Here is a 20,048-nt window from a genome sequence, read left to right as displayed (position 1 = left end):
AAAGGAGTTATTTTACTTTCTCACACTAATGGCCCACCCTGTATATCTTCAACCATCCTCATTTTTTGTCTTTGTAGTATTTCTTTAATCATATTGTTTTTAATTTGGAAAATTTGTTATTTTTGATTTGCCGAAAGTGTTGTAGATCCAGTTCCTTTATTTTTGTTTTGCTAATTTTTGTGTTTGCAACTGGAGCTGCAAGTTGTAAATAAAAAAATTAAATTTAACATTTATTTTCAGTTCTAACTTTATAAATCAGTAGGCAGTTCTGCAATGACCAGAGCTTGAAAAATACAAATAAGTACTAAAATTTTAGAAATTATTATTTCTATAAAATTACAAAAATCACATTGATACAAATATAATAAAATTATATGTACATACACAACTACACTCGCCATATAACTTTTATAGGATTTGAATTTTACGCACATTTTTATGGGAAGCTTTTGTACCCGTTTATACTGTTCGTGGGGGTGCTTTGGAGGAGGGGATAAATCTCTTCCCTCGCTGTACTCTGCGAAGACTCCGTGCTCGCCGAGGTGGTTTTGTTTATTTCGGTCCCGTCCAATTGCCTCCAGGGTAAAATCACCCTTTCGGACCCGCTACTCCATCGCCTGTAAACCAAGCAGTTGAAGAGGGCTTGCAGCGGGTTCATCAGAGCCTAAAATATGACAAATTGATTGATTTTCTTGGAATGTTGATTTTTTTAGTAACCCGTATACATACCATAATGTACCACAAAACAATAACGCAGTCTGCGGGTACGTGGAACCACAACGTCCACAGGAGGATGCCGTTGAGTAAATTGGGCAGCCAGCAGACGTAAAATATCACGTTTATCACGGAAAATTTTATTTTTATCGCGTCGATGATCTCCCTTTCCCTGCTGGTGAACTGACCGGAGGTGCTCGTGATGATGTTTTCCAAGTCCTTCGTGGAGTGGTGGTACAGGCACGGGTTGGCCACCATCACCGTGGCTATGGGTATGTAAGAGGCTATGTAGTTGGGCAGGATTCGTAGTATGGCCGTTCGAAGGGAAGAGGAAGTGTGGCAACTGAAAAATTGAAGTTTTAATTATAAAAAGACACTTTCTTATCAAAAAAGTTTCAGATAAATGTTGTAGGATACCAAGAAATCATTGAATGAATGAATTTGGCCTTGATTTTAGTTTTCAAGGTCAAGCCAAGGTCAACTTGAAAATATTGGAGGATATATTACATTTCCTAATTATTAATGTTGTGTTATTTCTTACTACATAAGTTTTTATATTCACCCAGATTAGCTCAATGCCGTTTCGTCCTCTATATACAGGGTGATTCAGAACTTATCCAAAAAAAAAAAAATTTGGATGTACAGACGACTCTTACAAACCCAATTTTGTAAAGAAAAAATCAAAAAGGGCAGTTCGAAAATGATTTAAAAATACACTTCTGCACGGCACTGGAAACTGGTCCACTGTAAAACCTGACCTTTCCCAATGCGACCGACATGACTACAAAGTGTGATAAAAACGGACAAAAACTTTTGCAAGGAAAGAAATAAATAGAATTTTATAGCGCCTATTTTATATCAGCAAATTCAACTGATTTTGCCGTTACTATTAATTAATAAAATTAATTTGTGTTTTTAAATAATAAAATACCTAATTTAACATACCCGATGTTACAACAACTGTTCAAAATTTCATCCACCGATGTGTAAACACATTTAGGTTCGTCTTACTCAGTTTTTACGAACTAACAGAAATGTTGTCTTGTTTTACCAGAAATTAAAACGATATCCATCAACTTCCAGTTGCTATACACGCAAACCATTTTTGATACTAACAAAACACTAAAAAACTATTGTAAATACCACAGGTAACAGGTAAACACTATCGCAACAACGATTTTAAAATCGTATTTCAGCATTCTGAGTCGCTGAGGCCACGTGGCTCTCCACGCGTATTGCGAATGACGCTAGAGTCTACAGTTGTCCAGCTATGTAATGGTTGAATGTGCTACAACTTCAATAATATTTTTTTTCGGAAACTATAAGGATTTCACAAAATTTTTTTTTACGATATTGACTCCCATTTCTCATGCCGCATCTATTCCCAAATTTTTTTGGATAAGTTGTGAATCACCCTGTATTTCAAGTATCTGACTTTTCCTTTTCTTGCAATTGGAAGTTAATTAATAATATAACAAAATGGAAAAGACTGATAAAGGTACCTACATAATAATAAAATANAAAAACTTTCGCAAGGAAAGAAATAAATATAATTTTATAGCGCCTATTTTATATCAGCAAATTTAACTGATTTTGCCGTTACTATTAATTAATAAAATTAATTTGTGTCTAAATAATAAAATACTTTGACATAACCGATGTTACAACAACTGTTCAAAATTTCATCCACCGATGTGTAAACACATTTGGGTTCGTCTTACTCAGTTTTTACGAACTAACGTAAATGTTGTCTTGTTTCACCAGAAATTAAAACGATATCATCAACTACCAGTTGCTATACACGCAAACCATTTTTGATACTAACAAAACACTAAAAAAACTATTGTAAATACCACAGGTAACAGGTAAACATTATCGCAACAACGATTTTAAAATTTCAGTATTCTGAGTCGCTGAGGCCACGTGGCTCTCCACGCGTATTGCGAATGACGCTAGAGTCTACAGTTGTCCAGCTATGTAATGGTTGAATGTACTACAACTTCAATAATTTTTTTCTCGGAAACTATAAGGATTTTACAAAATTTTTTTTACGATATTGACTCCATTTCTCATGCCACATCTACTCCCAAATTTTTTTTGGATAAGTTGTAAATCACCCTGTATTTTAAGTATCTGACTTTTCCTTTTCTTGCAATTGGAAGTTAATTAATAATATAACAAAATGGAAAAGACTGATAAAGGTACCTACATAATAATAAAATACATAAACTTAATTAGATTGTAAGTAATTTATAAAAATATTATTTTTTTTATTGTCGCCACATTGCAGTAATACTCCAGTCGAATTAGATCATAAAACCTAAAAATTTGAAAAAATGATTAGTAGACATTTTATTGCGCGTTATAACGAATTAAAATAATCTCTATTTAATACAAAAAGAGCGAATTCCCGAGCGGTTTTTGCCTGACCCTGGGACAATTTGTTTATAACGCTGTTTTGAACGTCCTACTTTGTTAGTATGTAAAGAGCAACTTAATTTCAAATTTTTGAAATATTTATTTTTCGATTTCAATTATTAGAACCTATATCTACGATATTAACTTCTAAAATTAACGTTTAGTTGCAAAAAAACGAATGAAATTAATTAAAAAATATCTGAAGCAATAATTTCAAGGTCAATATTGAACTAGCGTTTGGCACACATGTTGGTCTTTGGATTGATCGTCTTTTCCATAAATTTCATCAACATCCATCGATTTTTGCAATAATAATGCGCAATTTTCGAAAACTGATATTTCCGCGTTCGACTTTTATTTTACAGTTAACAAATTAGCGAAAAATGACTCTAGGTACCTCAAATTGTAGGTAATTTAATTGTCTACAACATAAAATAACTAATATCCCGATATTTCGTCTAAATTTTGGTGGACAGTAAAAAAAAGTGAAAAAACATAAAATTGCCACTTATTTCCCTGTCATTAAAATGTCTAGGTACTAATAATTTTTTCAGGTTCAAACTAATTCGACTAGAGTATGAGATATACAGGGTGATTCACAAACGGCGACCAAAATTGAAACCTTGTATTCTTTATTGAATTTTAATGGTAGTCTTTCCTATAAAGTTTTTATCTAGGACGCTTCGTTAGAAAGATACAGGGTGTTAAACTTAAAAAAATGTTTTTAATTTTTTTAAATAATTTAAAAACTATTAAGTGAAATAATTTGAAATTGGGCACATGTATTTATGTAAACATTGTCGGTAGCATATTTTTCTAAATAAAATAGTACGCCACTGCTTTACGGTAAGAGTCATGATATTTTCGGATTCGTCTTTCAATTTTCTACAAATTACTACTCTCTTATGTTTTTCGAAAAAACCTGATTTTGGAGTAAAAAAAACCGAACTGAAAATACTTTTACTTAAATAACATGACAAACACTAATAATTTGGTTATTTATTCGAATAAAGAAATCAATAATATTAGTCATTATTTTAATGATTTTATTTGAGTAAATGTTCAAAAATACCTTCATTTCCACGAACACAGGCGCGACATCTTTTTAGTAGGTAACGAAAATATAATTTGTACGAAATTTATTGTTGCTTGAATCTGATGAAAAGCAACGTCATTTATTCTTTCTTCTAACTACTCAGAACGTCAAAATTGCTATCGCAGCCTACTATGTAATTTTAAACACATTTTATCCGAATATCGAAGTGCGTTTTCAGTTAGGTTTTTAATTTTTGCTCGAAAAACATAAAAGAGTAGAAAATTGAAAGACGAATCCGAAAATATCATGACTGTTATCTAAATTTTAGGAAAAGGCCTCATATTTTGGACAATGTTTAATTTACATAAATACATGTGCCCCATTTCAAATTACATATTCCACTTACTAGTTTTTAAATTATTTAAAGAAATTAAAAATATATTTTTTTAAGTTTTACACCCTATGTCTTTTTGAAGAAGCGTCCTAGATAAAAACTTTATAGGAAAGAATCCCCTTAAAATTCACCAAAGAATATGAAGTTTCATTTTTGGTCACAGTTTGTGAATCACCCTGTATATTGTCATAGTGATCTCGGAGATTATTAATACTGTCACATATTCGATATCTTTTTGTACATACAAAGTAAAGATAAAAATTGATGCTTGTATATAACAATAAAACGCATGGAAGTATACGAAATGAACGGCACAATACTGAGAATATACAAAATGATTATAACGAGCGTTCAAATAAAAACGTGGTCAAGTTGGTTCTGAAAATTTGGACGTAGGGCGTAGCGTATAGGCAAATGAACTTAAACGTCTTCTGTCAAAGCGCTATATCGCCGCTATCAATTTGAATATTTTCGTTTTAAAAAGCATTTAAAATGGTGTTTTCTTAAGAACAAAAAGTGTTTATCATAGAGTCCTACTTTAGAAATGGACGCAAGATTGATGGAATATGGAAGTATTCTATTGAGGATGTTTCATAGAATTTCAAAATCAATTTCCCGGCGTTGTTGAGTACAAAATTTTTCAAAGTGCAGTTCAGCGTTGTGTTAATGTTTTTCGTGAAACGGGGCAGTGTAACAAGAAAAGAAGGAAGCGGCCGACCTAAAAAGCGGACTGAAGAATTAAAAGAAAATGTCCAACAAATAATGGAAAATGCGCCAAGAACTTCTGTACGTGTTTTATCACAAATGGTGGGAGTATCAGTCGGTACCTGCCACACAGTGTTAAAAAAAGATTTGCGTTTGTTCTCCTATCGTTTAACTTGTCAGCAAGAACTTCATGAAGTTGATTTTCCGCGACGGGCTGTATTTTGTGAATGGTTTTTAAACAACTACGGTGAACTTCATAATATCACCTTTTTTTCTGATGAAGCCTGGTTTCATTTAAGTGGTTACGTAAACTCACAGAATATGAGAATGTGGTCTTCTGAAAAACCAGATAACTTTTTTGTCGAGGGCCCTCTACACGCTCAAAAAATTGGAGTTTGGTGTGCTCTCAATCGAAGGAGGATTTATGGACCTATTTTTTTTAATGGTACTCTTACTGCGCAAAGGTATAGAGAAGAAATTATCGCTCCTTTTGTTAACCAGCTGGAAGAAAACGAAATTACAAACTTTTACTTTCAACAAGATGGCGCAAGGGCACATACGGCAGGCGAGACGATGAATATGTTGAGGGAAGTTTTCCAAAATCGACTAATAAGTCTCAATGCTGAACATGAATTTCCACCGAGGTCATGTGATATTACGCCGTGTGATTTCTTTTTGTGGCCTTACCTTAAAAACACTATTTTTGAACTGCCTATTCCTGATTTAAACCATCTGCAGGCTCGACTTATAGACAAGATTCGTGAAATTAACAATACCCCGAGCATCTTAGAAAATGTCTTTAATTCTTTGAGGAACAGGTGTGAAAAGTGCTTGGAACAAGGAGGGGGACACTTTCAGCAGCTGCTTTAATTTATTGTTATAACAAGGAGGGGGACACTTTCCGCAGCTCCTTTAATTGTTTGTTATTGTTATCACGATTATTCTTTAAAATAAAGTTATATAGTCATTAACGTTATTGAAACTGACAGCTGCTATACAGCTCGTTGAGAAATGAGGTTAAGTTGGTCGCTATAAGCTACTCCCTACGTCCAATGTGTCAGAGCCAACTTCGACCACGTTTTTATTTGAACGCTCGTTACATATTTAATTCATTTATTTTAAAGCAGCAAACAGCAATGGTTTCAATAATTCGTAAACTACGTTGACGACAAATATCCTATATAATTTTTTTCAAACATTTTCAAGATTTATATCTAAATTAAATATTCCGTCACTACAACGAGAACGGTAATTATCTTCCTAGATCTACTTATTTCTGGTTCTACTCTACGGGTAATTATTAATAATAATACTAGTAAGTATACAGGCAGGACAGTAAGTAATTGCAGCGCAGCAGCTTATCAGTCAAGGTCACCCTCATTTTACATAATTGTGAATTATTTAGACATGTCTTATTATGGGTACTTATATTGTCTTGTGTAAATAAGGCAGCTAAATCCATTGAAATTTTTTTTATTAGCGTTTAGATTTTGCGATTAAAAATAAACAGAAGTATACGCATAAAGTCTCATATATTCTCTTATTTATTTGTAACTGTTTTTTTTTTGTAGACATCCCTACATCTTAAAAAAATAATCTCGAAAGTAAGCTTCAAATATTTTTTTTTTAATTTTGAATACCTTTTGAAACAGTGTTCATAGGTTGAAAAAATATAGAGTAGGTATTCTAATGTGGCTTTTGATTTGAGCATAATTATCACTAAAAGGATATCACTTACTTTGCGTCTGGAATATACAAGAGGGACAGTCCTATCACTGTGGAAAAGACAGGGAAGATCCAGGCTGCTAAATGATAGTACTTCATTTTGCTGTCTTTATGTGTCAGGACAAACCTCATATCTATGGCATAACATAAGGTCCATATACATGTTGCCGTGTAGAAATATTGCGTGAAAGCCTGAAAGATTGCACGAGATGAATCGTGGCTAGTATACTTCAGTTACGTCAAAAATGTAACTTATTTGTTATTAATATTTATGCTGAAAGTGCAATATGCAAAGTACAATAATTAAAAGCTGATGTTCCGGTCAATAAAAGAATCATACTTAACATCTATTTCTCTTTAGAAATTATTCCTAAAAAAATCGGAACAAAATAGAAAACTTTAACACCCTGTAAATCGAAACTAAGCATTTGTGAACCCACGTTTATAGGAAAAAAAAGTCTTATTTTGATCTCAAAAATAAGCTCCTAAATTCTTTGTACTGAATTTTGAATTAGCCTGTACATGAATTTTCGCGTTTTTTGACCAAACACTGCCAATATCTCAAAGAAGATGCATTTTCTCGAAAAAAAGTTTCAAATAAAAGATGTTCAAAATTAAATTTCCTACAAAATTGCTCCCATGAAAAATTTCGATTTTCCCAATAGTTTTCCCGTATATTTTTAAATGAAGTACCTATAAAGTATGCGAATATTAATGTTTTGAAGCCAAAATAATGATCAATTCATTTTGAAATAACAAAAATGGATTAGTGAAAAGTAAATTGCGGAGAATTCTTGGAAAATCTTATATAGTTTTCCGATGTTTGAATATTTATGACCATCAAACATCAAACGTATCGGTTTATAGGTTTTCGAAGGTGTAAATTACGAATTAATTATGTGCTTTTTATTTTACAGAAAAATCTTTTTTTTAATATTTTTTTGCGACAGCGTTGAAGTAGTTTTACATAAGAAACCGAGATATGGTCTATAAAAAATTGTTAAAAATAATAAATAATTTTTTTTTTAATTATAAATAAATAAAAAAAATATATTGATATAAATATTTTTTAATACATATTTTTAGTTGCAGAAAATTCCTTTCCTACTGCCGTCAAATTTAAATTTTCAATTTCATTACATTACAAATTTTTATTTTATATTTAAAGTAAAAAAAAAATTGCGACAGCGATAAAACAGTTTTACATAAGAAACCTAGTTATGTAAGTCCATAAAAAATTGTTAAAAATAAAAAATACAAAAGTTTTTTAAATAAATAAATAAAAAAAATATTTTGATGTTTTTTATTATACCTTTGCTATTGTCATCAAATTTAAATTTTCAATTTCATTATATTCCAAATTTTTATTTTTTAATATTCAAAGTAAAAAAAATCAAAGAAAACAGATTTTTCTGGAAAATATTAAAAAGTGCTTAATTAATTCGTAATCGAAAATCAATAAAATGATACGTTTGATGCCTTAAATATACAAACCTGGGAAAACTATATAAAATTTTCCTAGAATTTTCCACAATTTTTTTTTTCTCTAATTCATTTTTGTTATTTAAAAATGAATTGACCATTATTTTGACACCAAACCATTAATTTTCACAAAATCTGTACTTCATTTAAAAAATATACGGGAAAATTATTGGGAAAATCGAAATTTTGTATCGTAATCGTATGTGTAAAGGAATATTTTATACAAAAAAAATATACAAGTTAATGGACAACAGTCGCACTAGGTACTAAAAACGGAAAGAACGAAAGTTTTATTATTTTGTTATTTGTTAAGACCGCAGTTGCTTTACTTTTTTCTTGAAATGTATGCATATGCTAAGACTTTATAATATTTCGCAGAATTTTTTGTTTTGATAAACCTGTCCCAAGTAGATATTAAAATTTATGAGTACATGGTAATTGTCTTGACATATGCATGTATGTGGCTTATTTTTAAATATATTCCATTACTTGTATTTATTTTAAGATAACAGACCAATAAATCCCCTTCACTAAATTCACATTATATTCTGTCAACTTTGTAACCTCGTTTCTAACAAAGAAATAACAACATCGACGAATGGAAAAAAAATCGATAAATTTTAAAAACGACAAAAAGACAAATAAAAAAATAATCGAAATGTGAAAAATGTTTACTATAAAATATACAGAAGTAATTCAGACTGATTTATATAAATATTCGGACATTTCATTGCCAATAAAACTTGTTCTAAAAATTGTGATCTTTCAAATACTTTGGAAAAAAAGCAATTTATAAAGTTCCAAGTAGTCAATTTTTTTAAGAATTACTCTACAATCTACAAAATTAAGTATAATGCAGAATTACTACAATATATATGTTCAGTATTACTTACGGATGAAATTGCACAAAAAAGTACACTGGAATCATCATCCACTGCAGGCATTATATTCCTATAATTAATCCAGATCGCCGACCTGGTAAAGACTCCTAAATAATAAAATAATTACAATTTATTAAACGCTTAAAAATTTCCCGCAAAAGCATCAAAGATATTTTAGAAAATTAATTATCTAGTTTTACTGTGATATAACCGTTGAGTGAGGTTGACAATTACAAACAAACCGATATGTGACAAATAGCCATATGCAAAATTGTTTTTGCATCGCCTTCTATTTGATATGATTTAGAAAGCTACCACCGTAAACTAAAGTCAAAAGCTGAAAGTTTTCTCATTTTTTCTCAAGAATGTCGTCATGCAAAGGCATACAAATTTTATGTAGTTGGAAAGAAAATAAAAAAAATCAATCAAAACGTGGAAAAAAAAAATATAATCCCATTTAAAAAATATATAAAGAAAATAACATCGTATTTAAAAATATATACATGGTATCCAAAAATGGGTAAACGAATTATAGCTCGGAGTCTTTATAATAAAATATACTGTGTATTTACTTCACTTTGAATTTGTTTACAATGGGAAAACGATTTTGAAAAAAAAATTCGTGGAGGTAGGTAAGTATGTAAATTTTATAGGCTTATTCAACAATTTTAAAAGAGCAAAACAAGCGAGTAATTAAATCAGTTTTATTCTTTGTATATCGTAAAGGTGCTACAACAAATGCCTTTTAAAAGATGGGGAAGATAACATGTTAACCTGAAATCACGCCTATACTTGACCTTTTTGTTGTACACTCCTTAGGTTTACTCAATTTTTCTGTTGTCACTCTCTCTTTCCTAGGTATGTATAAAATGTCATGCATTTCTAAAATCAAAAGTAGGTACTTACCCAGTGCTGCAAACAAATCCGCTATAGCGAGCCAAATTATTATATTCCTTCCGCGTATTGCCGAAAATGATAACCATCTATGGTTGTTCGAAAACTCTTCGCGGGGTAGAATCTGAAAAATTTAAAAGGACATCGAAATTACATTCGATTCGATTGTTTCTATGCAGGAATCGCCATTATCGATATCTTGGAAAGTACTGATCCGATAAATCTTAAAATTTGGCAACCTAGCAAAGGTAGTAGGAGCAACATAGCTAAAATATTTGGAACTTTGTGACACTTCCGGTTATACCGGAAGCCAACATTAAATTTCTTATTTTTAAATGGGACACCCTATATATTATTGCATTTTAGGATTCTACGTGAAATTTGAGAGTCACTATCTACCTAGGAGTTATAGATTTTGAGATATTAATTTTTAAAGAAAAATTTGACAGATGCAAAGGTCCGCGGAGATGCTGTAAAGGGAGATGCTTTAACAAATTAAAACATTTAATACTATGTCATTTTTTCTATTACATTTTCATAACTTCAAACAACTTGGTTAACTTAAATGGAACACCCTGTATTTTTTTCTCTGTCGTATGCGGATTGAAATGTCCTTTCAAGCCATATAAGCATTGTTAGGGTTGTGGTTACTACTTTTAAAGATATTTGCAATTTTCTATTTTTTGGACAGTTTTTCTCGTATCAGACCTGTTATCAAATTGGCCATGACCAGAAACACTCCAAAAACAGTTAAAATAATTTGACATTTGTCAAGTAGTAGTCAAATTATTTTTGTGTCTGTAATAGTTTTTGCCGAAAATTTAAATAAAAATGCCTGGGGATCATTTAAATTATACTAACAAAGATTATTTTAATTTGTTTGCTATTTATGGACAATGTGACAAAGTAATTTCAATGTGGAGAATTTGCTGCTCGATATCTAGAAAAACGAAGATCTTCACGAAATACATGAAGGCAATTAGTGGACACTGGACAATCTTAAAAACTTAAACTGTGTAAAACATAATTAAAAAGTACCTATTTATGATGAAAATACGGAAATAGCTATATAGCTTTCTTTGCTACATTTTCAGTCATAACTCCTTACTAATACTAAACTAACATAAAGCCATATAATGGAACAAATGTCAAGTTATTTTAGTTATTTTTTTTGGAGTGTTTCTGGTCATGGCCAATTTGATAACAGGTCTGATACGAGAAAAACTGTTAAAAAAAATAGAAAATTGCAAATATTTCAAAATGTCAGTAGCCCTAACAATGCTTAATTACAGGAATGAATAGGAAATTTCAATCTGCATACAACAGAGTAAAAAAATACAGGGTATTCCATTTAAGTTAACAAAGTTACCTACATATAGTAGTGTGAAGTTATCAAATAGTTCAGAAGGTATCTGTTTCAAAGAGTCCATATTTGGGTGGATCGTGTATCCACGGAGATTTTTGACTTTTTGGCTTTCAAATATCACTAGAAATGAAAATTTTTCTGTGCATAAAAAAAACGTGGGCTTAACTTTTGGCGGCACAAAATGTTAAAAAAAATCGAAAAATGTCATATTTTTCTTCCTATTTAATTATGTACCATTCGACCAATGTTTAAACAAGCGCCAGAGCTCTCCTAATTGACGGATTCCAATTTTTCAAAAACCGTTTGAAAGCTTGAGAGCCCTTCTATATGTGATTAAATTTTCAAGTATCTAAGGGCCTTGGTCTTTGCTGTGTACAATTTTGAAAATTTGCATTTTTTTTTTCAAAATCTGGATTGCAACATTATTATGCAAAATCTATCTAACCGATTTTGATGAAATTTGGTGTGATGATTCTACATAACATGAAGTTTTCTTGGGCCAAGTATAAAGGTCCTATACCCAATTTAAATACCCCAAAAAAATTCCCTAAAAAGTATTGTTTTTTAACCCCATTTTTGACGATTTTTTCGATTTTTACAATAATCATGATTCATTCGATTTGTAACTAATCATATTTTGTAAAATTTAATTAGAAACATTTTTTTCCTCTTCCATTTTCGCCTAAAATCAACTCTTGAAAAGATACATAATTAAATAGGAAGAAAAATATGACATTTTTCGAATTTTTTTAACATATTGTGCTGCCAAAAGTTAAGCCCACGTTTTTTTTATGCGCATAGAAAAATTTTCATTTTTAGTGATATTTGGAAGCCAAAAAGCCAAAAATCTCCATGGATATACGATTCACCCAAACCAAAACAGATACCGCCTAGTCTAAAAATGTAATAGCAAAAATGAACCACCTAGTATTAAATGTTTTAATTTGTTGGTATACCATGATTTAGTGTTACCTATGCCCCTTACAGATACCAAAAATCAACCTGATTTCCCGCTCCTGAAAAGAGTTACTAGCATCTCTGCGGACCCTGCAACTAACAAATTTCAAATATCTCAAAATTTACAACACAGCTATAGGGAATATTTGATAAAGTGACCCTCAAATTTAACGTAGAATACGAAAATGTAATAATATATGGAGTGTCCTATTTAAAATAAGAAACGTCGACTTCCGGTATAACCGGAAGCGCCATAAAGTTCAAAATATTTTAGCTGTATTGGTCCTATTGCCTTTGCTAGGTTGTCAAAATTTCAGATTTATGGCTTGCTATTCTGTCAACTCTAGCGGTTAAACGAATCAACTTAGGATAGCAGTAGGTCTAGTTAATTCTGGTTATTTTGAACGAAGGAAATAGTACACGGAATATTGGAACATCCTGTATATTTATCTGATATCGCAATGAAATTTCCTAAAATCTTGGTATTTACAATCATTTCCTAAATAAAAAGTCAACATCTACAATGTTATGAGAACAACCTGTACAAAATTCGTTACAGGCTATCGGAAAGTGAGTCTATTTGTTTCTGGAGGTATTTTTTATCAACTTATACCTGATAGACGGCGCCCAAAATGCCCAGGGCAGAGGAAAACAGACACACACTATTATACGCGTCCGTGTTGAATTCCTCCATAATAGTCACAGCCATGTCGGTGCCATTCGCGTGGTGACAGCAGAACGTTTGGATAGTGGGATCGGCCATGTTTCACACACTCTGAGCAAAAACGGCCGAAACAAGACACCCAAAGAAGCCGCACAAAGCCGAGACGGCCGTGGACTGTCGCGTAGGTTTCACTTGTTTTACGCCATTTTTTCAATTAGACGATAACCGCTTGTAGAAACGTCTAAATTGAATGAATGATGTTTAATTTGTCGCATTATTGCTTCCCCTTTTATCAATTACAACATACATAACGGCGGTGAAATATGAACTATAAACTTTTACTGTGGTTATCTCTTGCATGGCAGAAACTTGATAACTCTTGATGTGACTTAAAAATCTCTATTTGCCAAGTGTCAGATAAAAGTGTATGAAGAATATTGGTAGCGTACATAAATAAAGTAAATGTAACATTCAAATTTCATATGAGGTTCAGATAACATATAAACTGTTTCCAGGTCTTCATTGATAAGGTTGCAGTGATAGCAGTGTGTCATAATTTTTTATAACGGTTATACGGGGCGTGTTTAAATGAGGGGATAGAATGTTACCTTGATAATAATAAAATTACATAATTGGGCCTTGCCCAAAGTTGAAAAACAGCACAAATAAGCAAATATCTCGAAATAATATATGTTCGACATAAACTAATGAAACTTGGTGGCAACTCAGCTGAATAATGGTAAAAATTCATTGAATTTTCATACAATATATCAACACCGTCATTAAGAAGCTCAGTATTTCGATTTTACTAGATACTTTAAAAATTCCGCAGGTTCATTTGATTCCCAATTGTATTTCAAAGGAAAAAGGGTTTTTCCATTTTATTCGATAGACAAATCAGTTTCCAGTTATTATTTTTTGGTTTAAAATGAATATCACATAGTTGAATATGTTGAAAATAATTCTAACACTGTTCGTTTTACAAAAGAAAAACTAAACACAATAGACCTCTAAAGATTTTATAAATATGTGTTTTGTAAATTTGGATTTTCTTTTGGGAATATTTTTTAATTTGGCTATGTAACTTTAATAAGTACCTATCACTTAAAAACCCAATATCTTAAATTTCATCACGTTATAACAGAATATTTTTTTATACAGGCTTAAAATTTTAGGTTAGTTTCTGTACTAATTGAATCCAATCTCACCAATTTGATTAAGAATATTTGGTTTTATTTAATGTGAAAATTTCATTTTTAATAATACTTCAGTCGAAAAAATTATTAGTACACATTTTCTTGAACTTTATGATACTTATTAACTCGAAAGAAGTGACGCGAAGTTGACAAATTGCAAATAAGTAAATTTGCGTGTTTTTTCACTTTTTTACTGCCCACGAAAATCTAGACGACCTATCTCATGTTGTAGGCAATTAAATTACCTACATTTTTTTTAATTCATAAAATTAAACTCTATTTAAGGGCGCCATATTCTTTAAATAGTGTTTTCCTCAAAGACATATAATTTCAAACATTTAATAACTGAATAATCTAAAGCTTATCAAATAATATGAATGTTATGTCATGCTACCTGGGTATTTTCAAAGACGCCGCAGTAAAACGAATAAATAGGTGCAAAAAACGATCAAACCATCAAGGTTTTAGGTACTGAAATCTACGAAAATACAAACTTTTTTATATATAACTCCACATGTAAATATGAATTCTTATAACATTTACTTGCTTAGTCCTACATATAAAATTGTTTACTTTTATTTATAAGTATGTGAAAATAATTCTTAAAATGTGGGATTAGGATAACAGCAAACGCATGTTTTACAAACGCTTTTTTAAAGTTATTATTTTATTTGAGTAAATTTAAATAGTAACAATGAATAAACAGAACGTTAATGTTTTTATTTTTGTGCTTACTTTTGTTCTACACGTTTTACTTTTCAAGATTTCAGTACCTAAAAACGCCACTAATATGACTATTTCTCGGTCAGGGATATGACCACCTTAATGCAAAAAGAGCGAATTCCCGAGCGGCTTTTGCCTGACCCTGGGACAATTTGTTTATAACACTGTTTTGCACGTCCTAGCTTGTTAGTTGTAAAGAGCTACTTAATTTCAACTTTTTGAAATTTTTCTTTTTCGATACGTTGGTCCATCCTTTCACTATCAACATGGGCGTAGCTAGAATTTTTACTTGGGGTGGACCCAAGGCTGCAAGCTCTATGGAGCCTCTAAAATTTCAAAAAACCTGAACACGTTTTGATTTCATTCTAAAAAAAAGGTCACGCAATCAGTGACTTACCGATATGACGATATGATATCTATATAGACGATAATATTAGATCCTTTTTCGGGGGTGGGCCGTACACACCCCAGCTCCCCCTTAACTGCGCCCATGATTAGAATCAATATAGGGTCAAATGTAAAAAGTATTAATTCCGTAATATCTAATTCCTATGAATTTAAATGTTTTATAGTCATATACTACTATCGTTGTCTGATTAAAATTAAACATTTACTAAAACAAATCCTATTCTAAAAACGGATAATTTTTTACTTATTTTTGCTTTTTTAACTTATATTAAGTCAGCTAGCAAGCAGGAGATTTTTCCCGGAGTTTTTTCCCGGATCCTTTCTCCGGAGTCTCCTAACGGATTTTTCTCCCGTACTTTTTCCTAGGACTTTTACCGAAGTTTTCCCTCGGGATTTACCCGGACTTTCTCCCGGAATTTCACTGGATTTTTTCTCGGATTTTTTTCCCGGACTTTTCTCCCTGAGTATTCCCCGGACTCTTCGCCCGAAAAATTTCAGCGGGCCTTCTCCCCGGAGTTTTGCATGATACAGCTGGTATACATTTGTTTATGCTCAAAACGAGACCAACTACTAACATTTTGCTACTTTTTATTACAGTTTTATAATCAAAGCTCCATTTCCAAAGTTACAGTGCGTTTAATACCCAACAATTAGGGAGCGTGTTTAAACTGAAACACGTGTTTTTTATGATTTCTTATACGGTCTAAAAGTNACATTTTGCTACTTTTTATTACAGTTTTATAATCAAAGCTCCATTTCCAAAGCTTCAGTGCGTTTAACACCCAACAATTAGGGAGCGTGTTTAAACTGAAACACGTGTTTTTTATGATTTCTTATACGGTCTAAAAGTAGCCGTTCCAATAGAGTTTTTTTTTAAATAGGGAGTAATTTTCTAGGTAATGCTAATTTTAGAAATTAAATGGAATAGCAATAGTATAAACAATATAGGGTCAAATGTAAAAAGTATTAATTCCACAAAATCTAATTCATATGAATGTTCTAAAAAAAGGTAACGTAGTCAGCGACTTACCGATATGCCGATATTATACCTAGACGATAATATTAGATCTTTTTTTCTGGGCCGTGCAAACCCCTGCTCCCCCCTAATATCAATAATGGTCTTTTTGCCAGTACAACTAAGATTATTTTTTATATATTTTTCTGTTATTTTCGTCTTATAGAATCGGTCATATAGTTGGCGTTGTATATTTCAACACTTATTATTATTTTTTTGGGTATAATAAGAGCTATTTAATCAGAAAATTAGAATATACGTTTTGTAGTATTATATTTCTAATTTCAAAATCCGTCTGAAAAATTAAAATCCGACCACTTCCAGCGCATCCAGAGATTTTGCAAAATAGTGCACCAAAAAATTCAAATTGTAATTGTGCTAAAACTAATGGTCCACCAACGCCTGCTTTGTGCACACCAAGTATATCTTATCTATGGTGCACACTTAACGTACATATAATTCATTACTTTTGTGCACAGGATCAGCACTACAACTGAAAAAATGGCGGAGTAATGAATTTTAAAAAACGCTAAATTCTCCGATTTTTTCAAGTTTTCTTCGTTTCTAATTATCCGATCGGATCGATCGACTTCTCGTTTTATTCTATTTCGATTCTCTACAAATTGCTCTTTGTAGCATTCAGATTGCTTCGTTATATAAACGAAAAACTTAAAAAAAATGCGTTTTTGTTTATAAAAAATTAATAAATCGTGAATTGGAGTAGGAAAAATATAAGCATGCAGGGTGGCCAAAAGAAAATGAAACAGTCATTTTCAGGAACTGCGTCAAGATTGTAGAAAAACGCTCAGATTCGTCAATTTTAGATTAAAGGGGGACATTCTTTGCTGGTATTTTTGACTCCGCCACTTTCACCCCACAAGCAAGGGTAAGCATCACCCCAAAATATTTAAATAGCATTGAGGGTTGAGTAATATTTCTTTTGANTTCTGGGCCGTGCAAACCCCTGCTCCCCCCTAATATCAATAATGGTCTTTTTGCCAGTACAACTTAGATTATTTTTTATATATTTTTCTGTTATTTTCGTCTTATAGAATCGGTCATATAGTTGGCGTTGTATATTTCAAAACTTTTTTTTTTTTTTGTATAATAAGAGCTATTTAATCAGAAAATTAGAATATACGTTTTGTAGTATTATATTTCTAATTTCAAAATCCGTATGAAAAATTAAAATCCGACCACTTCCAGCGCATCCAGAGATTTTGCAAAATAGCACACCAAGAAATTCAAATTGTAATTGTGTCAAAACTAATGGTCCACCAGCGCCTGCTTTGTGCACACTTAACGTACATATAATTCATTACTTTTGTGCACAGGATCAGCACTACAACTGAAAAAAATGGCGGAGTAATGAATTTTAAAAAACCCTAAATTCTCCGATTTTTTCAGGTTTTCTTCGTTTCTAATTATCCGATCGGATCGATCGACTTCTCGTTTTATTCGTATTTCGATTCTCTACAAATTGCTCTTTGTAGCATTCAGATTGCTTCGTGAGTTTAGGTTTTATAAACAAAAAACTAAAAAAATGCGTTTTTTGCATAAAAATGTTTATAAAAAATTAATAAATCGTGAATTGGAGTAGGAAACATATAAGCATACAGGGTGGCCAAAAGAAAACGAAACAGAGCCATTTTCAGGACTGCGTCAAGATTGTAGAAAAACGCTCACACCCGTCGATTTTAGACATTCTTTGCTGGTATTTTTGACTCCGCCACTTTCACCCCCAAAATATTTAAATGGCATTGGGGGTTGAGTAATATTTCTTTTGAAAGCTCTACAATTCTCTTTACAACAGAATTTAAATTTTATAATTCCGCCCAATACTTTGAAATAAAATTACATTTTAAAATTTAAATTTTGTTTAGTTGCTTACTTACTACTTAGTTGATTAGATGTTCAAACTGGTGACCGCCCGCTTCCATACAAGAATAAAGATTTTGTTAGAAACGTTCACGCACATTCCGAAGCATTTCCGGAGTGAATCGACGACATTCGTCGACGATTCTTTGACGCAAATTTTCCAGCGACGATGGCTGTGTTTTATAGATTTTACTTTTTAGGTATCCCCACAAAAAGAAGTCAAGGGGCGATAAATTCGGTGATCGTGGAAGCCACTCAATGCTGCCGCCTCCTCCTAATCCAATTCCGTAGAAAACGTTGGTCCAAATACTGACGGACAATTAACGCATAATGCGGAGGAGCACCGTCCTGTTGAAAAATCAAATCATCATACTCTGGAACATTTTCAATAATATCAGTCAAGGCAGGGTCAATAGCGTCTTCCAGTAATTGCAAATACATTTGGCCAGTCAAATTACCAGGTAGAAAAAAAGGACCCACCAGCCGGTCACCGAAAATTCCAGCCCATACATTTAATTTTTCCGGTTGCTGTGTATGCACCTCGTGAAAAACTCTTGGGTTTGAATCAGACCAATAGCGGCAATTGTGACGATTTACCGTTCCGTTCAAGACAAAACTGCATTCATCAGAAAAACATATGTTAAAAAGGAAATGTAGATCGTTCCCTGCTCGCTCACTCATTAAGTATTTCGCAAAATTACAAACTGCGCTCATAATCATCCTCACGAAGTTCCTGGACTAAATGTATTTTGTATGGATGGAATTTATTCTTCTTCAATATGGTTTGTATGCTAGTTCCATATACATACTATCTATATACTATGAGTTTTGTTTGGATCTTGACCGAAAGGAAAGCCTCATCGCTCTGTCCTTGCCAAGTAAACAGGGAATGGTGCGCATGCGTTAGAAGCAGATGCCGATGCGAGAATGTGACAATTTCGCTAGATACAATTAGTAAAATGTCACAATCTAAGCAGTGGACAATCCGTAGTAAGGACCACAGCCGTCTTGCTCTTTCCACTCGTTCATGATTTTGTATGTAGGGCATGCGCATTGTATTCTAATTCCTCGGGAGAGACAGAAAAGTATCTCCTCTCCGGACAATTCCGTACACGAGACCTATAGCCGGCTACCAGTATATAGATAATAAGTATATGGCTAGTTCGATTGATCCCAGACACAGATGCCAGCTGCCTCGTACTTGATGTAGGATCAAGATGAACTTGTCCCAAAACTGCAACTTCACTAGCTTCATTAACTATAGGCTTTTCAATTTCTCGTTTTTTATTGGCTACGGTCCCTGTCTCTTGAACATTTTTTTACTAACTCTAGAACATACTTCCTCCTGACATGTCGATCTTGATGTTGTTCATTAAATAGCTGAGCTGTTCTATTCGCACATTTATTGTTCATAAAGTAAAGCGAAATGATATCTACCCTTTCCGCAATGGAATAAACCATAGTGTTTAATTTTCAAAAACACAATTAAATAAACTACCAACCAACGCTTCCAAATAATACTAGAAAATAATTTGGAATCCACTAATTTTACGTTCATTGTGTGTGTATAGCATTCATTTCTGTTTTTTACA

At 32.1% G+C, this 20,048-nt stretch overlaps 2 protein-coding genes across 2 annotated transcripts in view; one reads left to right on the top strand and one right to left on the bottom strand.

Annotated features, from left to right (window-relative positions):
- The window catches only part of LOC108905138 (integrator complex subunit 5-like), a 66,312-nt gene that overhangs the window by 27,220 nt on the left and 19,044 nt on the right, over positions 1-20,048 (top strand). The window lies entirely within an intron of this gene.
- Positions 303-13,562, bottom strand: LOC108905142 (G-protein coupled receptor 143). Its single transcript, XM_018707919.2, has 6 exons — positions 13,186-13,562; positions 10,262-10,373; positions 9,368-9,462; positions 7,006-7,184; positions 730-1,057; positions 303-664 (listed from the first exon to the last, which is right to left on the bottom strand). The coding sequence occupies exons 1-6, from the start codon at positions 13,333-13,335 to the stop codon at positions 437-439; spliced, it is 1,092 nt and encodes a 363-aa protein (XP_018563435.1). The 5' UTR covers positions 13,336-13,562; the 3' UTR covers positions 303-436.

This window comes from Anoplophora glabripennis, unplaced genomic scaffold (assembly GCF_000390285.2).
Source record: "Anoplophora glabripennis isolate ALB-LARVAE unplaced genomic scaffold, Agla_2.0 scaffold287, whole genome shotgun sequence".
Classification (NCBI taxonomy): Eukaryota; Metazoa; Arthropoda; class Insecta; order Coleoptera; family Cerambycidae; genus Anoplophora; species Anoplophora glabripennis.
This window is presented reverse-complemented; position numbering and strand designations above follow the sequence as displayed.

Excerpts from the sequence above, each read along its gene's own strand:
- LOC108905142 (XM_018707919.2), bottom strand. The coding sequence starts at position 13,335 with ATGGCCGATCCCACTATCCAAACGTTCTGCTGTCACCACGCGAATGGC. Across the intron at positions 7,185-9,367 it reads TTTTTTGTGCAATTTCATCC|GCTTTCACGCAATATTTCTA; the intron begins GTAAGTAATACT and ends GCAATCTTTCAG. Across the intron at positions 665-729 it reads TTGTTTTGTGGTACATTATG|GCTCTGATGAACCCGCTGCA; the intron begins GTATGTATACGG and ends GTCATATTTTAG.